This window comes from Monodelphis domestica, chromosome 2 (genome assembly GCF_027887165.1).
Source record: "Monodelphis domestica isolate mMonDom1 chromosome 2, mMonDom1.pri, whole genome shotgun sequence".
NCBI lineage: Eukaryota > Metazoa > Chordata > Mammalia > Didelphimorphia > Didelphidae > Monodelphis > Monodelphis domestica.
The window spans coordinates 116,742,040-116,761,516 of NC_077228.1; the positions used below are offsets into that span (position 1 = coordinate 116,742,040).

Sequence of the window (19,477 nt, forward strand, 5' to 3'; positions counted from 1 at the left end):
TATATATTGACAGATTTTTTTCACTATATTCTAAGTTTTGCAAAACTGTTTTTTTTCTTTTTTCTATTCTTTGTTATGAGAGATTAGTCTCAGAGAGAGAGAATGGGGAGGGAGCTATGAAAACCTACAATATAGTAATGAAACAGTTTTTTAGAACTGTAGGGTCAGAAAGGGCTATAGAGGTCATTTAGAACAGTATCCTGCTAGTGCTTTCCCTCTGAGATTATATTCAATTCATCCTGTATCTATCTCGATTGTCCATAATTGCTTACATGTTGTCTCCCCCCATTAGACTCTGATGTCCTTTGAGAACAAGGGCTATTTTTTTGGTCTTTCTTTATATCCTCTTAGCTTGGCACAGTGCCTGGCATGTAGTAATCTCTTAATAAATACTTGTGAACTTATGGACTTCTTATTTTTCCAATTATATTGGTGTTCTATCCCTGACATTCATGTCTTTGTTTTGGTCTCCCTCCATGCCTGGAATGTATTTCTCCTCTTTGCTACCTCTTAGAATCCCTACTTACTTCAAGACTCAGCTCAAATATCATTTTCCACATAAAGCCTTTCCTGATTCTCCCAACTTCCAATGACTTCCTCTAAATTATTTTGTAAATTATATATGTATATGCTTATTTATGTGTATACACCCATGTTATTTCTCTCAGCCACATTAGGCAGGGAACACAGTAGACTCTTAATAAATGCTTGTTATTGATTAATTGATTATCAAAGTTCACACAGGTGCTCTTAGAGCCAGGTTTTGAATCCATTTCCTCTTAATTACCAGTTTGGTACTCTTCCCCCTGCACCATGTCATCTTTCCAAAGTTTGGCCTTTTCTTAAGGCAAGTTAATATAATCTTTGTATGTGACAGCACATTTGCATGCTACATTTATGTTTTTTTTAACTTCATTTTAAAAGTATGGGGATATTTGTGGCTATCATGACAACAAGGACTTCTCATTATATGGTACTTTAAGCTGTTTCACATTAATAGCTAGATAAAGCTTTGTTAAATTGGTGATGTCAGTTGGAATGGAGATGGCTTGGCCAGTCAGTAAACTTCTGGTCTATGGAGTGTCTCCAGGAAACACATGGAGAAAAGTCAAGACGGCTCTCCAAGAGAGCAGGCTTTCTGTCTTGCTCTTTGCACCGCTAGGCAATATAACACTTCTGTTCTCTGGCCAGCTTTTCTCCACTGTTTAGCTTGATCTTGGGTCTCTGTCAGGAAGAAAGAGCCAGGAAATGGGTCAGGGATGAGAGCAGAAAGGATGACTTGTTTGAGTGTCTGGGTACAGCCCAGTGATCATTTTCTAGTGAATATTTCTCTATTCTAATGCCAGATATACTGGGAAGTTCTTTATGGAGCTATCTCAGAGGGTCGATCTGAAAGATGTATTGTGAAATGCTGAGTCTATGCAGAATTTTATTGTGTATAGTTATGTACCTGAGGATGTGAGGTGACATAATTATATTATACATGAACGTGCATAATGATTATGGGATTATGGCATATTTATCATTGGCCATGAGTACATTCTGTATGCCACTGGGGTAGCATGATGGGTAGAGTGATGGATTGAGAGTCAGGAAGACCTGTTTTCCATTCTGGCCTCACATTTACTCATTTTGTGACCCCGGGTCAATCACTTATTCTCTCTTTGCATCAGTTTCTTCATTTGTAAAATAGAGATAATTTGTTTTGAGGATGAAATGTGATATTTATAAAGCGCTTTGCAAACCTTAAAGTACAATGTAAATAATTGTTGTTATTATTACTAATATTTTATAATATATTTTTATAGGGAGATAGCATGGTAGAATGGAAAGGAGTCCAGTGTTAGTAGCTAGAATGACTAGATTTGAGCACTGATTTCTAATGATTAAACTTAGACATATAATTTAAGCTGGTAAACTTAGACGTATTATTTAAGCTCTTGAAGCTTCAGTTTCCTCATCTGTTCAAAAGGAATGATAATATTTGAACAGTCACTCGAAGGGCTTTTATGAAGAAAACATTTTATAGCCTGTATGTAAGGCTATATAAGTATGGCTGATAATAATCACTATTTTTACTGTCTATTTTTGCATTATCCATACCTTTTCCTCCCCTTGCTCTTCATCCTTATATGCATATTTGATTGGTATGAACCTGCTTCAGTTAAGGAGAGTGAGTGAATTGATTGGGGTTAGATGTAGAAAAATCTGTGAAAAAAAAATCTTAAATACCATATACTCCTGTTTTTAGCATTTAATAATTTTTTTTGATGGTGATGGCAGGGGTAAGGTGTGGTGTGTTCAAGAACACACTGTAAGAGCATGTGTTAAAATCCAGATTGCCACTCAGGCAGATGGTGATGGCACAACACCATGGAAATTTTTCTACAGTTTGTTTCAGTCCTTCCCAGACCAAAGCAGTTTCAGGTTATGGCAAATTCCCAATCAAATCCCAACAAATAGATACTTTTCCCCTCTGATTTTATGAGAACCAGTATTTAATAAAAATAATTAGCTTTGTATGTATGAAGCTGAGCATACATAGAGAAGAATTCTGTGTCAAATGCGGTAGGTCATATTAAAAAAGTACCTTCTTGTTTTAGTTGTTAATAACTCTTTCCAAAAATAGTCTTTGGCTGCCTAGTTTCCTATCCTTGGTCTTGGCCCAGAAGTGAGTGTTTAGGGGAAAGTTTGAAGCAGATTCATGTGACTATTTTCTGTGGGTAGTGGGGCGGAAAAATACATTAAGAAAATGAGTCTACTTTTTTGGTTCCCTTGGAACCTAAAAAGAGCATATCTGGTTTGGCTCTTGCTACTTTAAATGTTGTGTCTTAGGGTAGAGTTGAGATATGGAAAATGTGAGCAAATTTAAGCAGTATTTACGGGCAGAATATTAGCATTTGCCAGTGAAAGTTATAATAGGAGCTTTATTTGTCTGCATTCATGTATGTCTAAAGACATTAAATTTTGTATTCGCGCGCATGTGTGTATGTGTGTGTGTGTGTGTGTGTGTGTGTGTGTGTGTGTGTGTGTGTGTGTGTGTGTGTGTGCTCTTGAGGACTTAAATACAGTGAATTTCTTAATATTCTGTGGGATAATGTTCCTGGGACTTTGGATCCATGATTGAATTGGTATAGCCATTCCCTCAACCCTTATGAGTTGCAACCATCCAGTGCTTTAGTAGATTAGTGCAATGTACTTCTGTGGTTGAAATTATTTATTTCCTGTGGCCGAGGTTGATTCACTGAATCTCTGAGCTCAAACTATCTGATGATAGACCTACAGTTTGTTGCTAAGTCTATATTTGAAGTCTTTCTAGCCTAGATATGGCTTTCCACAAAACCGGGTTTTGTTGCTACAGTTTTTCAGAGCTTAGACTAACCTCCTGCATCATGATGAGGCATTGGAGTGAGTCTTGAAGTTCTAATAATTTCATTTACCTACACATGTACACTTACAATGTAAATCATGCATGTATACATATATATTCACACACTTAGGTTGATAAATACCTATCTACTTATATGTACATATATGCATAGATATTTAGATGTCGGGCTTTTGATATCTGCAGATTTATCTATCTATTTTTATACACCCACCTAAGCTTCGATACCTTAAGATTAAACTAAGACGTCTGGGACAGCCTGTGAATATATGAAACATGCTGGTGTAGTGGATAATTAGCTGACCACTAGAATCAGAAAGACCTGGTTGGTAAAGCCCTATAGCTAATACATCTTGGCTGTGTAGCCTCCTACAAGTCATTTAGACTAGTTAGAGGCTGGTAGCTGATTTGGGATAATAGAATGAATTTCCTACCTGGGAGTCCCCTACACTAATGAAATATTATATCTATAATTTCTTCCCATACCCCATAATGTTTTTGTATAGTGTCTTAAGCTTTTGAGAAGTCTCTTTTCCTATCCCATATCATTATTTTCCCAAATTCTAAATTAATTTTTATTTTGTTTTCAAATCCTTCTTCTTTCCTTCAACTTCCATTTGCTCCCCAAAATTGTCTTTCCTGTAATTCTTACAATGACCCTGTAGGTTAAGCAGGGCAGGCATTTTCTCATGTTTTTTTAAACAAGGTTACTTGTCATAAATGAAAGGGATAGTGTAGATATAGCTTAACTAGAGTTCAGCAACATACTTGACAAAGCCTCTGAAAAATATGAACTTGGATTCAGAACTGGTCAGTGTTACAATGGAGAGAGTTCTCTGGTAGAGTGCCTCAGGGATCCATCATTGGCTTGTTGCTGTTCAGTAATTTTTATCTTGACTTTTATCAGTGTCTTGGATGACACTTTAGAAGGCATTCTTGCTACATCTGCAGATGACACAAAGCTAGAACCAGTAACTAATACAGTGGTTGATAGTCAAGATCTAAAAAGACTTTGACAGCCTAGAATGATAGATTGTGTTTAATAAGATGAAATATATAATAGAAATAAAAGTAAAGTCTTGTATTTGGTTTAAAAAAAAACCAGCTTCACAAATTCAAAAGGAATTGGACATGAGTGGACAACTGTTTGTGTGAATAAACTCTCTAGGAATTTTAGTGGACTACAGACTTAAAATGAGTCAGTAAGTTAGCAAACATTTATATACAGAGCCACAGAACTAATACTGGAAGACTGAACTGAGAATGTGACCTCCAGAAAGTGAATGGAAAGATAAAACATGAAAGACTTAATTTATATGAATATATTGGCCTCCATGATGATACCCTATGTGATGCAGGGAAGGTAGGGAAGAGTTGGGACACTAGTGGATGGGATATATTATGTAGATATGGAGAAAAAGAAGTTAAACATATAGATCTGTGATTTTATATGTGTAATATATTTTCTTTATATATGGAAATGCTTGGTTTTTTTGGATTTGTAAACATTTGAGATACTACTAAAAAGAATCAGTAATTTAATAAACATGTATTAAGCATCTTCTATGGGTAGTTACTGTGCCAAGCAACTAAGGATACAAATACAGAAAAAAAGACAATAACTACTCTGAAGTAATTCACAATTTAATTGTTAGGAGGGAAGACATCACACACAAGGAAGATGAAAAGTAGGCTGGGGTAGTCAGGAATATAGCATAGAAATAAAAAATGCTATCTTAACTAAGACAGACAATGTGTGAAACAACAATTCATTGAAGAGGTATTTAGTACAGTGTTTAACCTAGTACTTGGCTTTTTGATTGTCTATTTGAGGTACTTTCCTTTTGTCTCTGTCATGTTAGGGCAAGCACTATGTCCCTCTCTTATTTAAAAAAATCTAAAGAGGCAGACTCTAGAATTGTACAGAATACACTGTAAGTATTAGAGAGTGATAGCAAAGTGTGCTGGATAAATACTATATCATTTGAGAACTAGTACCCTATTCCTCAATTAATTTGGATAGTTCTTAAGAATACATACATACATATCTATATCTCAGTATACCTAACAAAGCCCAGGAGCTATATGAACACAATTACAAAACAGTCTTCAAAAAAATAAAGTCATAACTAAATAATTAGAAAAATATTAATTGCTCACAGATAGGCTGAGCCAGTATAATGAAAACAGATAATTATGCCTAAATTAATTTACCTATTCAATACCTTACTGATCAAACTACCCAAAAATTATTTCATAGAACTAAAAAAAAATAACATCTGGAAGAACAAAAGGCCAAGAATATTAAGGGAATTAATGAAAAAAATGTGGGAGAAAGAGTCCTGGCTGTATGAGATATCAAACAATACTATGAAGTGGTAATCATCACAACAATCTGATACTGGCTAATAAAAAGAGTAGTGGATCAATGTAATAGATTAGGTAATTAACACATGGCAGTTAATATGTTTAGTTCTTGATAGGCTTGAAGATCCCAGATTTGGGGATAAGAACTCACTATAAACAGTATGGCAGAGATTACATATGAACAATATCTCATACCCTGCACCAGGATAAATTCAAAATGAATACTTGATTAAGAAATAAAAGGTGACACCATAAACAAATTAGAAAAATGTGGGAAGTTTACCTGTCAGACTTATGGACAGGGAAAGAAGAAACAAGACATAGAGAACATTACAAAAAATGAAATAGATAATTCTGATTACGTTACATTAAAATGCTTTTGCACAAATAAAACCAATGAAACCAAGATTAGAAAGAAAAACAACAAATCTGGGGAAAAAAAACTATAGCAAGTATCTGACAAAAGACTGATTTCTCAAATATATAGAGAACTAAGACAGAATATAAGCATTCCTCAGCTGAGAAATGGTCAAGGAGCATTAATAGGCAGTTCTCAGAGGAAGAGGTTAAAACTATCCATAGTCATATGAAAAAATGCTGCAAATCACAATTTATTAGAGAAATGCAAATTAAAACAATTCTGAGATAACACCTCACACTACTAACTACTAGCATGACTAAAAAGAAAAATTATAAATGTTTGAAGAGATATGGGAAAATTGGAACATTAATATATCATTAGAAATTGGAACCAGGCTCCAAGAGCTACAGAACTAAGCATATCCTTTGACTTAACAATACCATTACTGGATCTGTATTCCAAAGAAGTGAGAACTAATAAGAGAAAAGGACTTACCTGTACCAAAATATTTTTAGTAGCTCTTTTTGTAGTGATAAAAAATAGAAACTGAGAGGTTGCCCATTATTTGGGAAATGGATGTACACATTATGTTATATGGTTATAAGAGAATACTATTGGGTCATAAGGAATGATGAACAGGATAAGTTCAGAATAACCTGGAAAAACTGATATGAACTGATACAGAGTGAAATGAGCAGTACTAGGAGAAAAATGTATACAATACAGAAATATTACATGATGATCAATCAACTATGAAAGACTTACTCATTATTAGCAAAACAAGTCTCCTAAATAACCACAAGGGATTCATGAAGAAAATGCTTTCTGTAGCCAAAGAAGGAACCATTGGAATCTGGATGCAGACCAAAGCATGCCATCTATTTATCCTTTATGATACTTCTCTAATGTATATTTACATTATAATACAATGTAATATATAATTACATGAGTAATAGAGAAATATTTACATTAAAGTATAGGTATAACCTATATCAGACTATACAGTGCCTTATGGTAGGGGAGGGTAGAGAGGGAGAAAAATCTGAATTTTAAAATGTCAAAAAATAATCATTAAAAATTGTTTCTCTATGTTACTGAAAAAATTAAAAAATTTAAAATATATATATATATATATATCTTGTTTGGGTTATAGTTTGATTTACAGATTATCAAGTGTCAGTTTGGTTCATATGTCATTGAACATTATATTTTACTTGCATAATATTTATTAGCAGAAATGACTAATGTCCTTGTCTTTGCCTCTCTGTCTGTCTCTTTGTTTGTCTATCCTTCCCTCCCTCCCTCCCTTCCTCTTTCTCTGTCTCTTACTCTTTCTGCCTCTTTCCCTTCCTCCCTCTTCTTTTTCTTCTTATCATTTTGTGTTTTTCACTTATCTTTCCCTTCTCCTACCACTTTCCCTTTCATTCCTTTTTCTTCCTCCTTCCTTTTTTTCATCTCTCCCCTCTTCCCATGTGTTCATATTCCTTCTCTTTCTCCTGGTCTCTTACTATATACTCCCTTCTCTTTCCCTTATCTCTACCTAATTCCCACTTTTTAGTACAGACCCTGGTTTCTCATGATCTATGGAATGGGGGCCTGCTGGTACCTGCTGGGAGCTCATGGACTGACTATGGTTTTCCTCCACACCATCATTTCCTTCTCTGTGGCCCAGTTTCGGTCTACGCTCTCCTCATGGCTGTGTTCCTTGTTGCTGCTTTCTACACTGCAGGTTCAAGCTCTAGAAGATGTTAAGGTAATAATGTACTACCATGACCATCCCAAGATAAGCACCTCTCTTGCTTTCTTTTATGACTTGGATTTAAGTTTAACAATTAGAACAAATTGAGGAAAACTTTGTTAATCAGATATCTCAGATAACTCAGAAACTGTGAGAAATCAGACTTGATAGAGATGATGATTCCTGATTAAAAAGTTCAAAAAGGGATTGTTAGATGACTCAGTGGATGGAGGACCAGGTTTGAATGGGATGATCTAAATTCAAATCTGGTCTTAGACACTTCCTAGCAGTGTGATCCTGGGCAAGTCACTTAACTCCAGTTGCCTTGCCTTTACTGCTCTTCTGTCTTGGAACCAGGTTCTTAGTATCAATTCCAAGAAAGAGATAAATTAACAACAACTTCTTTTGTAAACTTTCAGAATGTACTTGAGAAGAAGAAATTGAGTGTAAAAGTATGCACAAAGGCATGGAAGGAATCTTTTTATACATAGTTGCATGAAATAAAGGATTCTTTTGATATATCTTCAACTTCTTTATCTTTGACTAATGTTAAAAGAATCCTCACATTTAAATTTTTAGAAATATTTCTCCCAGTACCTGACACTATACAAATACTAATTCTCTTTCCATTTTATAGACGAGGAAGCTGAGGTAAATAGAGGTTAATGACTTGCCCAGAGTTATACCACCAGTAAGTGTCTGATGCTGAATTTGAACTTAGATTTTCTGAGTCCACGTTCAGTGATCTAATCATTGTGTCAGTAGTATATGCATGAACCTGGGCAAAGCTCTAAGACTCAATAAAATAAGTTCTTCCAAAAACACATGATTTATCCCTTGTTTATATAGGTATATTTGGAGTTTTGGTTTTAAAAGATTATTACAAAAATGAATAATGTGGAAATTGGTTTTTAGTGATAATACATGTAAATCCCAGTGGAATTGCTTGTCAGTTTTGGGAGGGGAGAGGGAATAAGAAAGGGAGAAAACATGAATTATGTAACCATGGAAAAATATCTAAAAAATAAAATTATATCAAAAAATCAATTTCTTCCAAAGTGTCATACAGTAGAGAGAACACTGGACTTGGAGTCTGATGATCTTGGTTTAAAGCCACTTACTACTGATGTAACTGACTTGGGACAAGTCACTCTTAACTTCTCTTGGCCTTTTTTTTCCTTACCTGTAAAATGAATAGACTAAATGGCCATTAAAATCCATTTTAGTTCTTAATCTAAGGTTCAATGATACTTTGATATATCACTCTCTACCCCTTTAGACTTATTTGTAAAATAAGGCAGTTAAACTATAAAATATTATAATTCCTTCTAGCTTTATATCTTTTAATCCTCTTCTTTAATTTAGACTTTTCTCTAATATAGATAGTGCATCCCCCCATTCATTTTCTTTTTTTTGAGAATTTAAATTTATTTAATTAATTAATTTAGAATATTTTTTCATGGTTACATGAATCATGTTCTTTCCCTCCCCTCCTTTCACTCCCCTCCCATAGCCAACAAGCAATTCCACTGAGTTTTACATGTGTCATTGATCAAGACCTATCTCCATATTTATATTATTAATATTTGTACTAGGGTGATCGTTTAGAGTCTACATCCACAGTCATATCCCCATTGAACCATGTGATCAAGCAGTTGTTTTTCTTCTGTGTTTCTGCTCCCACAGTTCTTTCTCTGGATGTGGACAGCATCCTTTCTCAGAAGTCCCTCAGAATTGTCCTTGATCATTGCATTACTTCTTGTAGAGAAGTCCATTACATTCGATTGTGCCACAGTGTATCAGTTTCTGTGTACAATGTTCTCCTGGTTCTGCTCCTTTCACTCTGCATCAGTTCCTGGAGGTTCTTTCAGTTCACATGGAATTCCTCCAGTTCGTTATTCCTTTTAGCACAATAGTATTCCATCACCAACATATACCACAATTTGTTCAGCCATTCCCCAATCAAAGGGCATCGCCTCATTTTCCAATTTTTTGCCACCACAAACAGCGTGGCTATAAATATTTTTGTACAAGTCTTTTTTCCTTATTATCTTTGTCCCCCATTCATTTTCAATGTGATATATGACCAGATTCCTCCTTCCTAGGTGAATTAGCAGCCTGCTAAGTGTATGTATACCAAGCCAATTGATACACTTTATCATCAATAAGCTGTAGTGTGGTTAGCTTTAATGAGGGTCTTATTGAAGATTTTTCTGGCAGGAGAAGAACTTAGGTATTGTGACTACTTTGATTAAATGGTGATAAGTCTCTAAGGAGAGGTTTGCACCTTTCTTTGATGCAAAAGCAATGGGTCAGAACAAAGATTCCATTAATGATAGAATGTGATAAATAAGAGATGACATAGAAAAGACCAAATTATAGGAGCAGGACAGGCAAATCTGAGCAGTATTACATCAGTCAAGGATGCAAACAGGATGGGCAAGTAGGCACTTGATTTTTAGGATTGGCAGCAGGCAGTAAGCTGAAATCTCAACATGCCTCACTAAACATTCTGTCAGGAGGCAGTGGGTAGAGTTATAGATTGGTAATGGGTCAGCTTCAGGGAGATCCTATAGCAGGTACTCACCATAGAGACAAGACAAGAAACTGAGGCAGGGAAATCAGGCACAGGAAAACAAAACAGAGAGAGCAGTTATCGGATCAGGGATTCAAGGCAAAGGCTCACAAGGAAACAAGGCAAGAGGTCATTGGCAAACTAAGCCTGTTCATTATGTTTTTGAAAGACTCATAGAAGGTTGATTTAATGTTAGGCTATTGGTCTACAATGCCTTATGTTCCCAATGGTAATGGATGGGATTTTAGGTAAATGTGAGTATAGCCCCTGCCATAGGAGGTACAAGATTTAGAGGAATTTTGGGGTATGGAGCCAAGATTCTGACATGCTCTCTATAAGCCTTCCAGGAGCTCCCTCTAGGGACCATTATTTCAAGTGCATGCTGAGCTGGGATTAGCACTTTCATACTTTTCCCCCAATCTGTTTTTATTATTGATTACACTTCAACTTTGGAGGCTTGCCCAGTTTTAGATCACAGTGTCTTCTTCCAAATGCTTGATACACTTGAACTGGCTCTGGAAGTAGAGGAACCCAAGGGGGTAGGGAGAAGAAAGGTAAAAGTGACTCCCATGCTTTTTGCACAGTTTAGTTTGTCATATAGGGTTTAGGGCTAAAGGAATGCCTGTGACCTCCTTTTTTTGCATAGTCTAGACAAGTTAGGTAGTTTGCCCAAGGTCACAAGGCACTAAGTACTATGACTGTTAATTTTTTTTTCCATTAATAGGGATTTTCAAAGGGAAGGGGAAGGGAACAAACATTTATTGAGCACCTACTATATGCCAGGAACTAAGCATTTTATAAATATTATTTCATTGAATCCTTAAAAGCAACTCTGGGAGGTATGTACTACTATTATCCCCTTTTTATAGTTGAAGAAATGGAAACAGACAGAAATTAAGTGACTTGCTGAGGATCACAGAGCTAGTTAAATATCTGAGGCAGGATCTGAACTCATATCTTTTTGACTCTAAGCTCAGCACTTTATTCATTGCACCATATAGTTTTCCTTATAATAATAGCTAACATGTATGGCATAAAAAGCAATTTCCATATGTTATCCCTTCTGGTTCTCATATCAATCCAATGAGGTAAGTATTAAGAGTGAATGTGGCATCTAAGAGTTATTCTTTATCCAAGGAGGATTTCTGATGGACCCATTAAGTGTACTCACCAGGAAAATTGAGCCCTTTCCAAATTGGTCTATAGTTAAAGTTATGCTCAGTGGTACAGGGGGAAATAATTGAATTAAATCTTCCTTCTTGGGAACTCCAAAGGTGTCTTTGCCATTAGAATGGGGATTCATGTTGTGGGTGTGTATAATTTTAAAAAATTATTATCTTTGGATATGTTAGATAATTTCCTTTTATAAGAAGCTGCTCTTTCTAATTATAGTTGTGTCAGGCCAGCTTTTAACATGAGTTTGCATTCTGTGAGCATACCTCAACCAACAACTCTGAATGATCATGGCCCAGAAATATGCTGGGTGGCTGAGGAAACCCTCCTGAGCCTATGAGTATGCTGTGAATAATTGAGTTTATTGTACTGATAAGTGAAATCATCTTGAATGGATTATCTATTAACTCTCTGATTACCTTTGACTGTCATCTGGTTAGCCCACTAAGCTATTCTAGATTTCAGCCATCAAGTTTAACCCCTGGTGACTTAAGAACAGGACCTTTGAGACAGGCTTCTTCTTTCTCTCTCTCATCCTCCCCCATCTTTTTTGTATGATAAAATATCATCTATAGTTTGACCTTAATATTAAAAAGTTTATTATTATTGTTAATACTACAGTCATGTCTCCTTAAATTACTATCCACATTGGACCTGTAAAAATTAAAATTAGATCTCAAGAAATGAAATATATTTTATTGAGATTTGTTAATGATCATTTGAAATAAAGGGATACAAAAATAAAGACCATGTGCCTATGACTGATCAGCCAGTTCATATACCTGCCTTACGGCCACCAAGATCACTGTCATCATGCCAAAGAGGGCAGGACCCTCCTGAATCTTCCTGCCTAATATCCCCTGTCTACAGGAAATACGAAATGACAGAAAGTCAGTGGGCTCCCAGGAAATGTAGTTCTTTTTTAGGGTAACAGATTTTCAATTATACAGACCATCCCTTGAAACAAATAAAATATTAAAAAAAAACTAAGCATATAGCACAGGCCACATTCTTTGCATCACCTCCCCACCTCTCCAATTGTACTGCAAGGAAGGAGGTGTGTTTTATAATCAATTCTCTAGGATTGATTATTGCAGTTAATCCAAGTTTTTCCATCTTATAGTGTTCTCTTTACATATATTATTGTAGTTTTTGTGTATATTGTTCTCTTGGTTCTGTTTATTTTGTTCTGTATCACCTCCTATAAGTCTCCCTAGGTTACTTTTAATTCTTTATATCTGTCTTTTTTATGGTACAGCAGTATCACATTAAATTAATATATTGCATTTGCTTAGCCATTCCTAATCGGTGGATATCAACTGTGTTTCTAGTTTTTTTGCTACCATAGCAGAAATTCTGCTATGAATGTTTTGGTTTATATGGCTTCTTTCTGTCTTTTATTTTATTTCTGTTGTCTGTCTTGGGTTCCCCGATAATTGTATTTTCAAATCAAGGAGCATGAATGCTTTCCTGATTTTTCTGACATAATGTCATATTTTCTTCTGGAAAAATTGGACCCAGTCAAAGTTCTACCAACAGCACTTTTGTATTCCTGTCAATTCACAGTTCCTTCATCAATTGACTATTTCCATCTTTTATTATTTTTATTATTTTGGAGGGTATGAAATAATATCTCAGAGTTGTTCTAATTTGTATTTTGTTAGTGTTTTGAAGGAGTCTTTCTTATGGTCCATAGAATAATAGATCTAGAACTGGATCGGACCTATAGATGTCTGACTCCTATCCTCTCAGTTTATAGATGAGGAATATAAAACCACTTTCATCTGAATAGGGATATCATAGTAAAGAAAGCCCCTCTACCATTGCATATAACCAGTTCAGCAGTAACTTATAATATCATAGTATTTCATTAGTAACTAACAGAGCTGTTTGGGAATCTGGCATAGTGCTTTACATATGGTAGGTACATATATAAAAATATATGTGTGTGTGTGTGTGTGTGTGTGTGTGTGTGTACACAGTAGACACTTATAGAAGTGTCTGATTTTGAATAAATAGAAAGAAAAAAAACTTCCTAATGATTCAATATGTATAGAAGCAGAATGGGGCTGCCCAGGGAAATAGAGGAAAACCCATCACTGTAGATCTTGAACCAGTCTCTAGATATCAAGTTGTGTGGCATTGCTATATATCTTGGAATAGATGGTTCTGAAGGTTTTTCTCAAAGTTTGTGATTCTATGATATGATGGCCATTCTGCCAAACCCTCCCCCAAACCTCCCCATTTCTGATAAGAATACAAGCATCCTTCTAGTCACCCTTAATTCATCAGTTTGGAGTTATCCTTGACTTTTCCTTCTCCTTCAACTCCTCCATATCCAGCCAATTGCTGAGTCTTGTCAGTCCTACTTCCACAACATATCTCCTTCCCCCTTTCTCCCTTCATATAATCTACCTTAGTTCAGGCCCATGACAACTGCACTAATCTTCTTATTGGTTTCTGGGGCTCTGGGTTCCTCTGCTTTCCAATGCTTAACCATATAACTAGGAAATTAATTTTCTTCTAACAAAGATATGATTATGTTTTTCCCTTTATAAAAAAAAATCTTCAATGGTTCATTATTGCCATTAAGACCAAATATATACTCTTTAGGCTGCTATTCACAATCTGGCTCCTCCTTACCTTTCTGGTCATATTTTATACAGCTCTCTTTCTCTCCATTCCAGCCTGTTTTATTTTTCCTCTTTTCACCACAATAATGTCTCACTTTTGGAATGAACACTTTTCACTTCTACCTCCTGGAATTCCTAAACTCTCTTTGAGATATAGCTCAGGAACCACTTATTACAAAAGACCTTTATAAATTCTTTTTATTGTTAATGTTCTCTTCAAATTATTTTGCATTTCATATATACATTTATTATTTAATTATTTTTACACACAGTGTATAGGGACTTTTTCCTAATTTGTTTTTGTTACCCCTATAGTAGTTATAGTAGGTTATTAATAAATGTTTGTGAAATTAAATTGAGTATTATGATTCAGTTTTAGATAATATTTTTCTAAGCCAGTATCTATTTTTAGACATTCTCTATAATAACATTGAGTCTACCCTTGATCCATATTTACCCAAGTGTTTCCTTCAAATGATTATTTTTTTTTGTTTATGCTCTAAGTGGGCTCTTCAAATAAAGCTTGTGATGTCAAAAACACTATGTCCTTATTTGATGAACATTTATACCACCTCTTGTTCCAACAGCGTCATTAGGATGATCAGAAAAGATGATATATGTGAAATTAATATGTTAATCAATTATATTATATGTAAATATATTAATTGATAATATAACTATAATAACAATATTTTGTAATTGTCTAAATGTTATTTCATTATTGGTGTTGTTGTTAGTATCTTTTATTGCTACTAACAGTCCCCACCCCTCTTCCCTGCTTCGATCTTACAGAGAGGATGGTATAAAACAGAGAATGAGTATTACTTACTGCAGTTCACCCTGACGGTTCGATGCCTCTACTACACCAGCTTCAGCCTTGAGTTCTGTTGGCAAGGACATCCCCCTGAGGGTTCCTCCTACTCCTTCTTCTGGTTATTGGCCTATGTCTTTTACTATCCAGTCTTGCACAATGGTCCCATCATCAGCTTTACTGAGTTCGTCAAGCAGGTAATGACATTTGGGTATTGCTGCTGCTGGAATGAAATTACCAGTTGATTGAATGCATATATTGGCAGGTACTTTTTATGTGATGTTCATTTCTTTTCCTATTGGAATATTTCACTTTAAGAAAAATATGTATTTTTACAATAAAATTGATTTATAAAACTTTGATTGGAGGGCTAATGTATATCTTTGAATGAAATTATCCTTTTTTGGGTAATTTCTTTCTCTGAATTGACACTGAGTAATATGCTATGTGTACCAGAGAGAATGCCTTTTCTAAATCTTCTTTTGTTTAGTCAGATGTGGATTCAGAATTCTATGATTTTAGGGTTGGAAAAAGAAGTCTGGTCTTGGCCAATTCACTTAATCTCCTTTGGTCTCAATTTCTTCATTGGTGCAATGAAATGGTTTTACTAGATAGCCTCTGTAGCAATTTCTTGGTCTAAATTTATAATTCTATGACATTTGCTATCATTTGACCTTTTCAGTCATGTTTGCCTCTTTGTGACGCTGTTTAAAATTTTTATTTAATGTTATTATTTATTTATATATGGGTATATATATATATATATGTATATAAATATTTACCAATGACATGTTAAAACAAATTTCCACACAAGTTTTCCTAAGTTATATGATTGAACTTATCTCCCTTCCTCACTTCCCTTCCCTTCCTCCTCCTAGTGCTGGCAGTGATTTGATAAGAGTTATACATGTATTATCAAGCAAAATATATTTCCATATTGTTCATTTTTGTAACTGAGTAATCCTATAAAACCCAAACCCCAAAACATAAGCCATTTCAGATTTTCTTGGCAAAATTCCTATAGTGGCTTGCCATTTTCTTCTCCAGCTCATTTTATAGATGAGGAAACTGAGGCAATTAGGGTTAAGTGACTTGCCCAGGGTCAAATAGCTAGTAAGTGTCTGTGGACAGATTTGAATTCAGGAATATGAGTCTTCTTGAATTCAGATCCAGCAGTCTACCCATCGTGCCACCTAGCTGTGCCTGTGACCTTATACATACTCCTCCACATTAGCTTTAGAAAGTGACTTTCTAACCTCTACATAAGAATCTTTCTGGATGATATCCCAAGGCAGTCCATTCCTTAGTCCACCATTGCTCATATCTAATTGTTAGAGAGTCTTTTCTCTCACATCAAGCCAAAGTCTATTGCTATCCTGCTTCTTCACACATTGCTCCTAATTTTGTCCTAAGGGGATAATCTGACCAAGTCTAATCTCTTTTCCATATAAGCCAAAATGAATCCAGAATTTTATTTTACAAGACAGAAATAGACTAGAATTTAGAATAGAAATAAAAATAGAACAGAATAGAGACTTATGACAATGCTTACTGAGAATAAACTTTTGGGTTTCATCTTGCTAATATTATTTGATGAATCAAAAAGGGCAAGTGCCAAGGCCAAGAGTTAGCAACTTTCCCCTAAGCTGTATACAGCTTTTAAAAATGTCCATCTTCAGTTCTTTTGGCCAAAATGAATGAATGTGTACCTTCACCTTAAAATGTGCATTAAACACTGTTTATTATATACTACAAATAATGGCTTACTAATCTTAGTTCTCTCATGTTCTTCCATTTCTCTTCTCATCTGCTCCCTTTGGAGTATGTCATTGGGCTACTCTCCCTTGGCCTTACCCCAATTCTGCAATTCTTACTCCTCAGCATTTGCTGTTGCCATGCTTCCTGGTTGTTCCAGCTTCATTAATTTATCTGACTAATTTATTGTGCCAATGATGAGTGAGGAACTCCTTAGCCAGTTTCCCATTTTCTGGGTCACATAAGTATGTTATAACAAGTGTGTCATAGAGACAAAAATAATTATAATTTTGTTTTTCTATTCTAAGGAGTTGGTCTCAAACCCAGGAAGATCTGAGTTTGACTAGAGGCAAGTCAAACTACTCTGGATAGGAGTTAGACAGGGAGTGTTTGAGCATATGTACAGATAGGGGGATGATATGAATGATGAGCTAGGAAAGATAACTGAAGGGTGTTAAGACAGGTAGGAGGAGACCAAGAAAGAATAGAGAGGCTCTCCAGAAGGAGAGGGTAATCAGCAGTGTCAAATGTAGCAGAAAGGTCAATAAGACTGAGGATTGAGAAAAGAACATCAACTTTCTCAATTAAGATATTAGAGCAGTTTCAGTTAAGTTAATGAGATCTAGATCTAGAATGTAAAAGCTTGAGGAGTATGGAGTGGAGAGGGATGACTTAGAAGTAATATATACAGGAAGATTTTTTCCCTAGGGATTTGGATGAGAAAGGACTAGATAAAGATGGTGTCTTGAGAAGATGGTAGAATCTAGTGATAGTTTTTTTAGGGATGGAAGAAGCTAGGGCATGCTTGAAGGTAAGAGAAAATAACCAACACATATAGGGAAGCTGAAGGTTAGAGAGGGATTTATATTCTAAGAACATTGTCAAAAATATTTTTTCCCCTTAAAAATTTACAGACCCACTTTAGGCTCTTAATTTGTAAACAGTTTGCTTTCTCATCACTTAAGCAAACTCCTTACAGAACAATATACATATTTTTCTCAGTTATCACTATAATCTCCTCTCTATCCCCGGGAAGATAGGAGTTAAACATAATACAAACTGAGCTTCCCTTCCATCTCCCTGAAACCCTTAACATTTCATATTCCCTAATGCAAATACAGCTTGGCACGAACAAGAGTGGAGTCACTCTTGGAGGTGGAGTAAAAAAAAAAATCTGGATTCTAGTCCTGATACTGCTATTTTTCTTAGGAGATAAATGGAAATTGGAAATGCATTTTCTAATGATGAAGAGACAAGAAATATAAGTGATATTTTGGTCAGATTGTAAATTCATTGCGCAAAACCTTTTCAAATTCATTTTGCCTAACAATAGCCCCATGCAGGTAAGTAGGATAGGCAATATTATTCCCATTTTGAGTTGAGGAACTGAAGTACAAGGAAGTGAAATAAGACTTTGGAATGATTCCACTAATAGTAACTAATTGAACTAAAATTAGGATACAGATTTTTGGATTGTAGTTCCAGTTATTTTTCTCTTATATCTCTTTGCCTCTCATTGTAAGGGTCAGATAGACTTTTTCCAAGATAATAAGGAAAGAGAAGGTACTAGCAAGAACACATCTGTCACTGAACTTATAACCTTGTGTCATGACAGTGAAACCCTTTGGTGTATATTGTATTTCAAGACCTAGCAGTTTATAGTATAACTCACTGCCTGAGATACTCTCCTGGGGCACCACAACACAAGAAAAGGCATCCAGACTCATTGAAAAATCTATCCAATTTGGATGAGCCTTTCATTTTTCTGACCATCGTTTCTGCCTCTGTAAAATTAGAGGCTTTGTATAGATCAAGATTTTTTTAACCTATGTTCCATGAATGTTGTGTGTGTGTGTGTGTGTGTGTGTGTGTGATGTTATTTGATAAACATTATTTTGAGAAGGGGCTCATAAATTTCACCAGATTTCCAAGGGGATCTGTGGCACAACAATGGTGAAGAACCACAACCTAGATGAAAGACAGTTTCTTCTTGGGTATTTTTATCATGCTGTGATCCTATGAATCACTATCAGTAGGATGCATGTTTTGAATTTTCTCTCCAGCAGAGGGGTGAGATTTTTTTACTCAGTGTTCAATGTCAGAGGGGCTCAGGGAAATCATATAATCTTAAATCTGGGAAGGATCTTTTAGATAATTACAGATAATCTTACAGATAATATGTTAACACTATTAGGAAGACAAGGCATTTAAGCTATGGGAATTGGAAGATAGCTGTTATTTTTCATAAACAAAATGAAAACACTAGCCTTTTCCCTTGATATGAAGATGCAAATAAGTAGCATATAAAAGAGGGAGACATTCAAATCTTTATGCTGGGGTTCTATTAAACTCTTCTATAAACCCTTTCCCCTGTGATTGTAGAGTTGTATGTATTGATAGGAAAAAAGAAAAAAAGTCAGATGATATTGTGACCCTGTGGTAGGACAGTATAGTTTAAGGAGTCTGGCTTCCTGGGTGGCTTTCTGCTCTATTTCTATTTTAGTGCTTTCCCTTTGTTGTTTATTTCTTATTTATCCTATAGATAGCTTGTTCATAAATAATTATTTGCATTTTTTCTCCCTCATTGAACTGTGAGCTCCTTGAAGGAAGAGATTATAGTTTATCTTTGCATACCCAATTTGTACATAGTGTTTAGCATAACATAGGTGCTTAATA

General features: G+C 35.2%; 1 protein-coding gene across 1 annotated transcript in view; it reads left to right on the forward strand.

The window, feature by feature from the left end:
• Positions 1-19,477, forward strand: part of HHAT (hedgehog acyltransferase) — a 560,175-nt gene that overhangs the window by 110,657 nt on the left and 430,041 nt on the right. The window contains exons 5-6 of the mRNA XM_001366441.3: positions 7,675-7,869; positions 15,028-15,243. Of these exons, the coding sequence (XP_001366478.2) occupies positions 7,675-7,869; positions 15,028-15,243 (411 nt within the window). The remainder of the gene's footprint in view (positions 1-7,674; positions 7,870-15,027; positions 15,244-19,477) is intronic.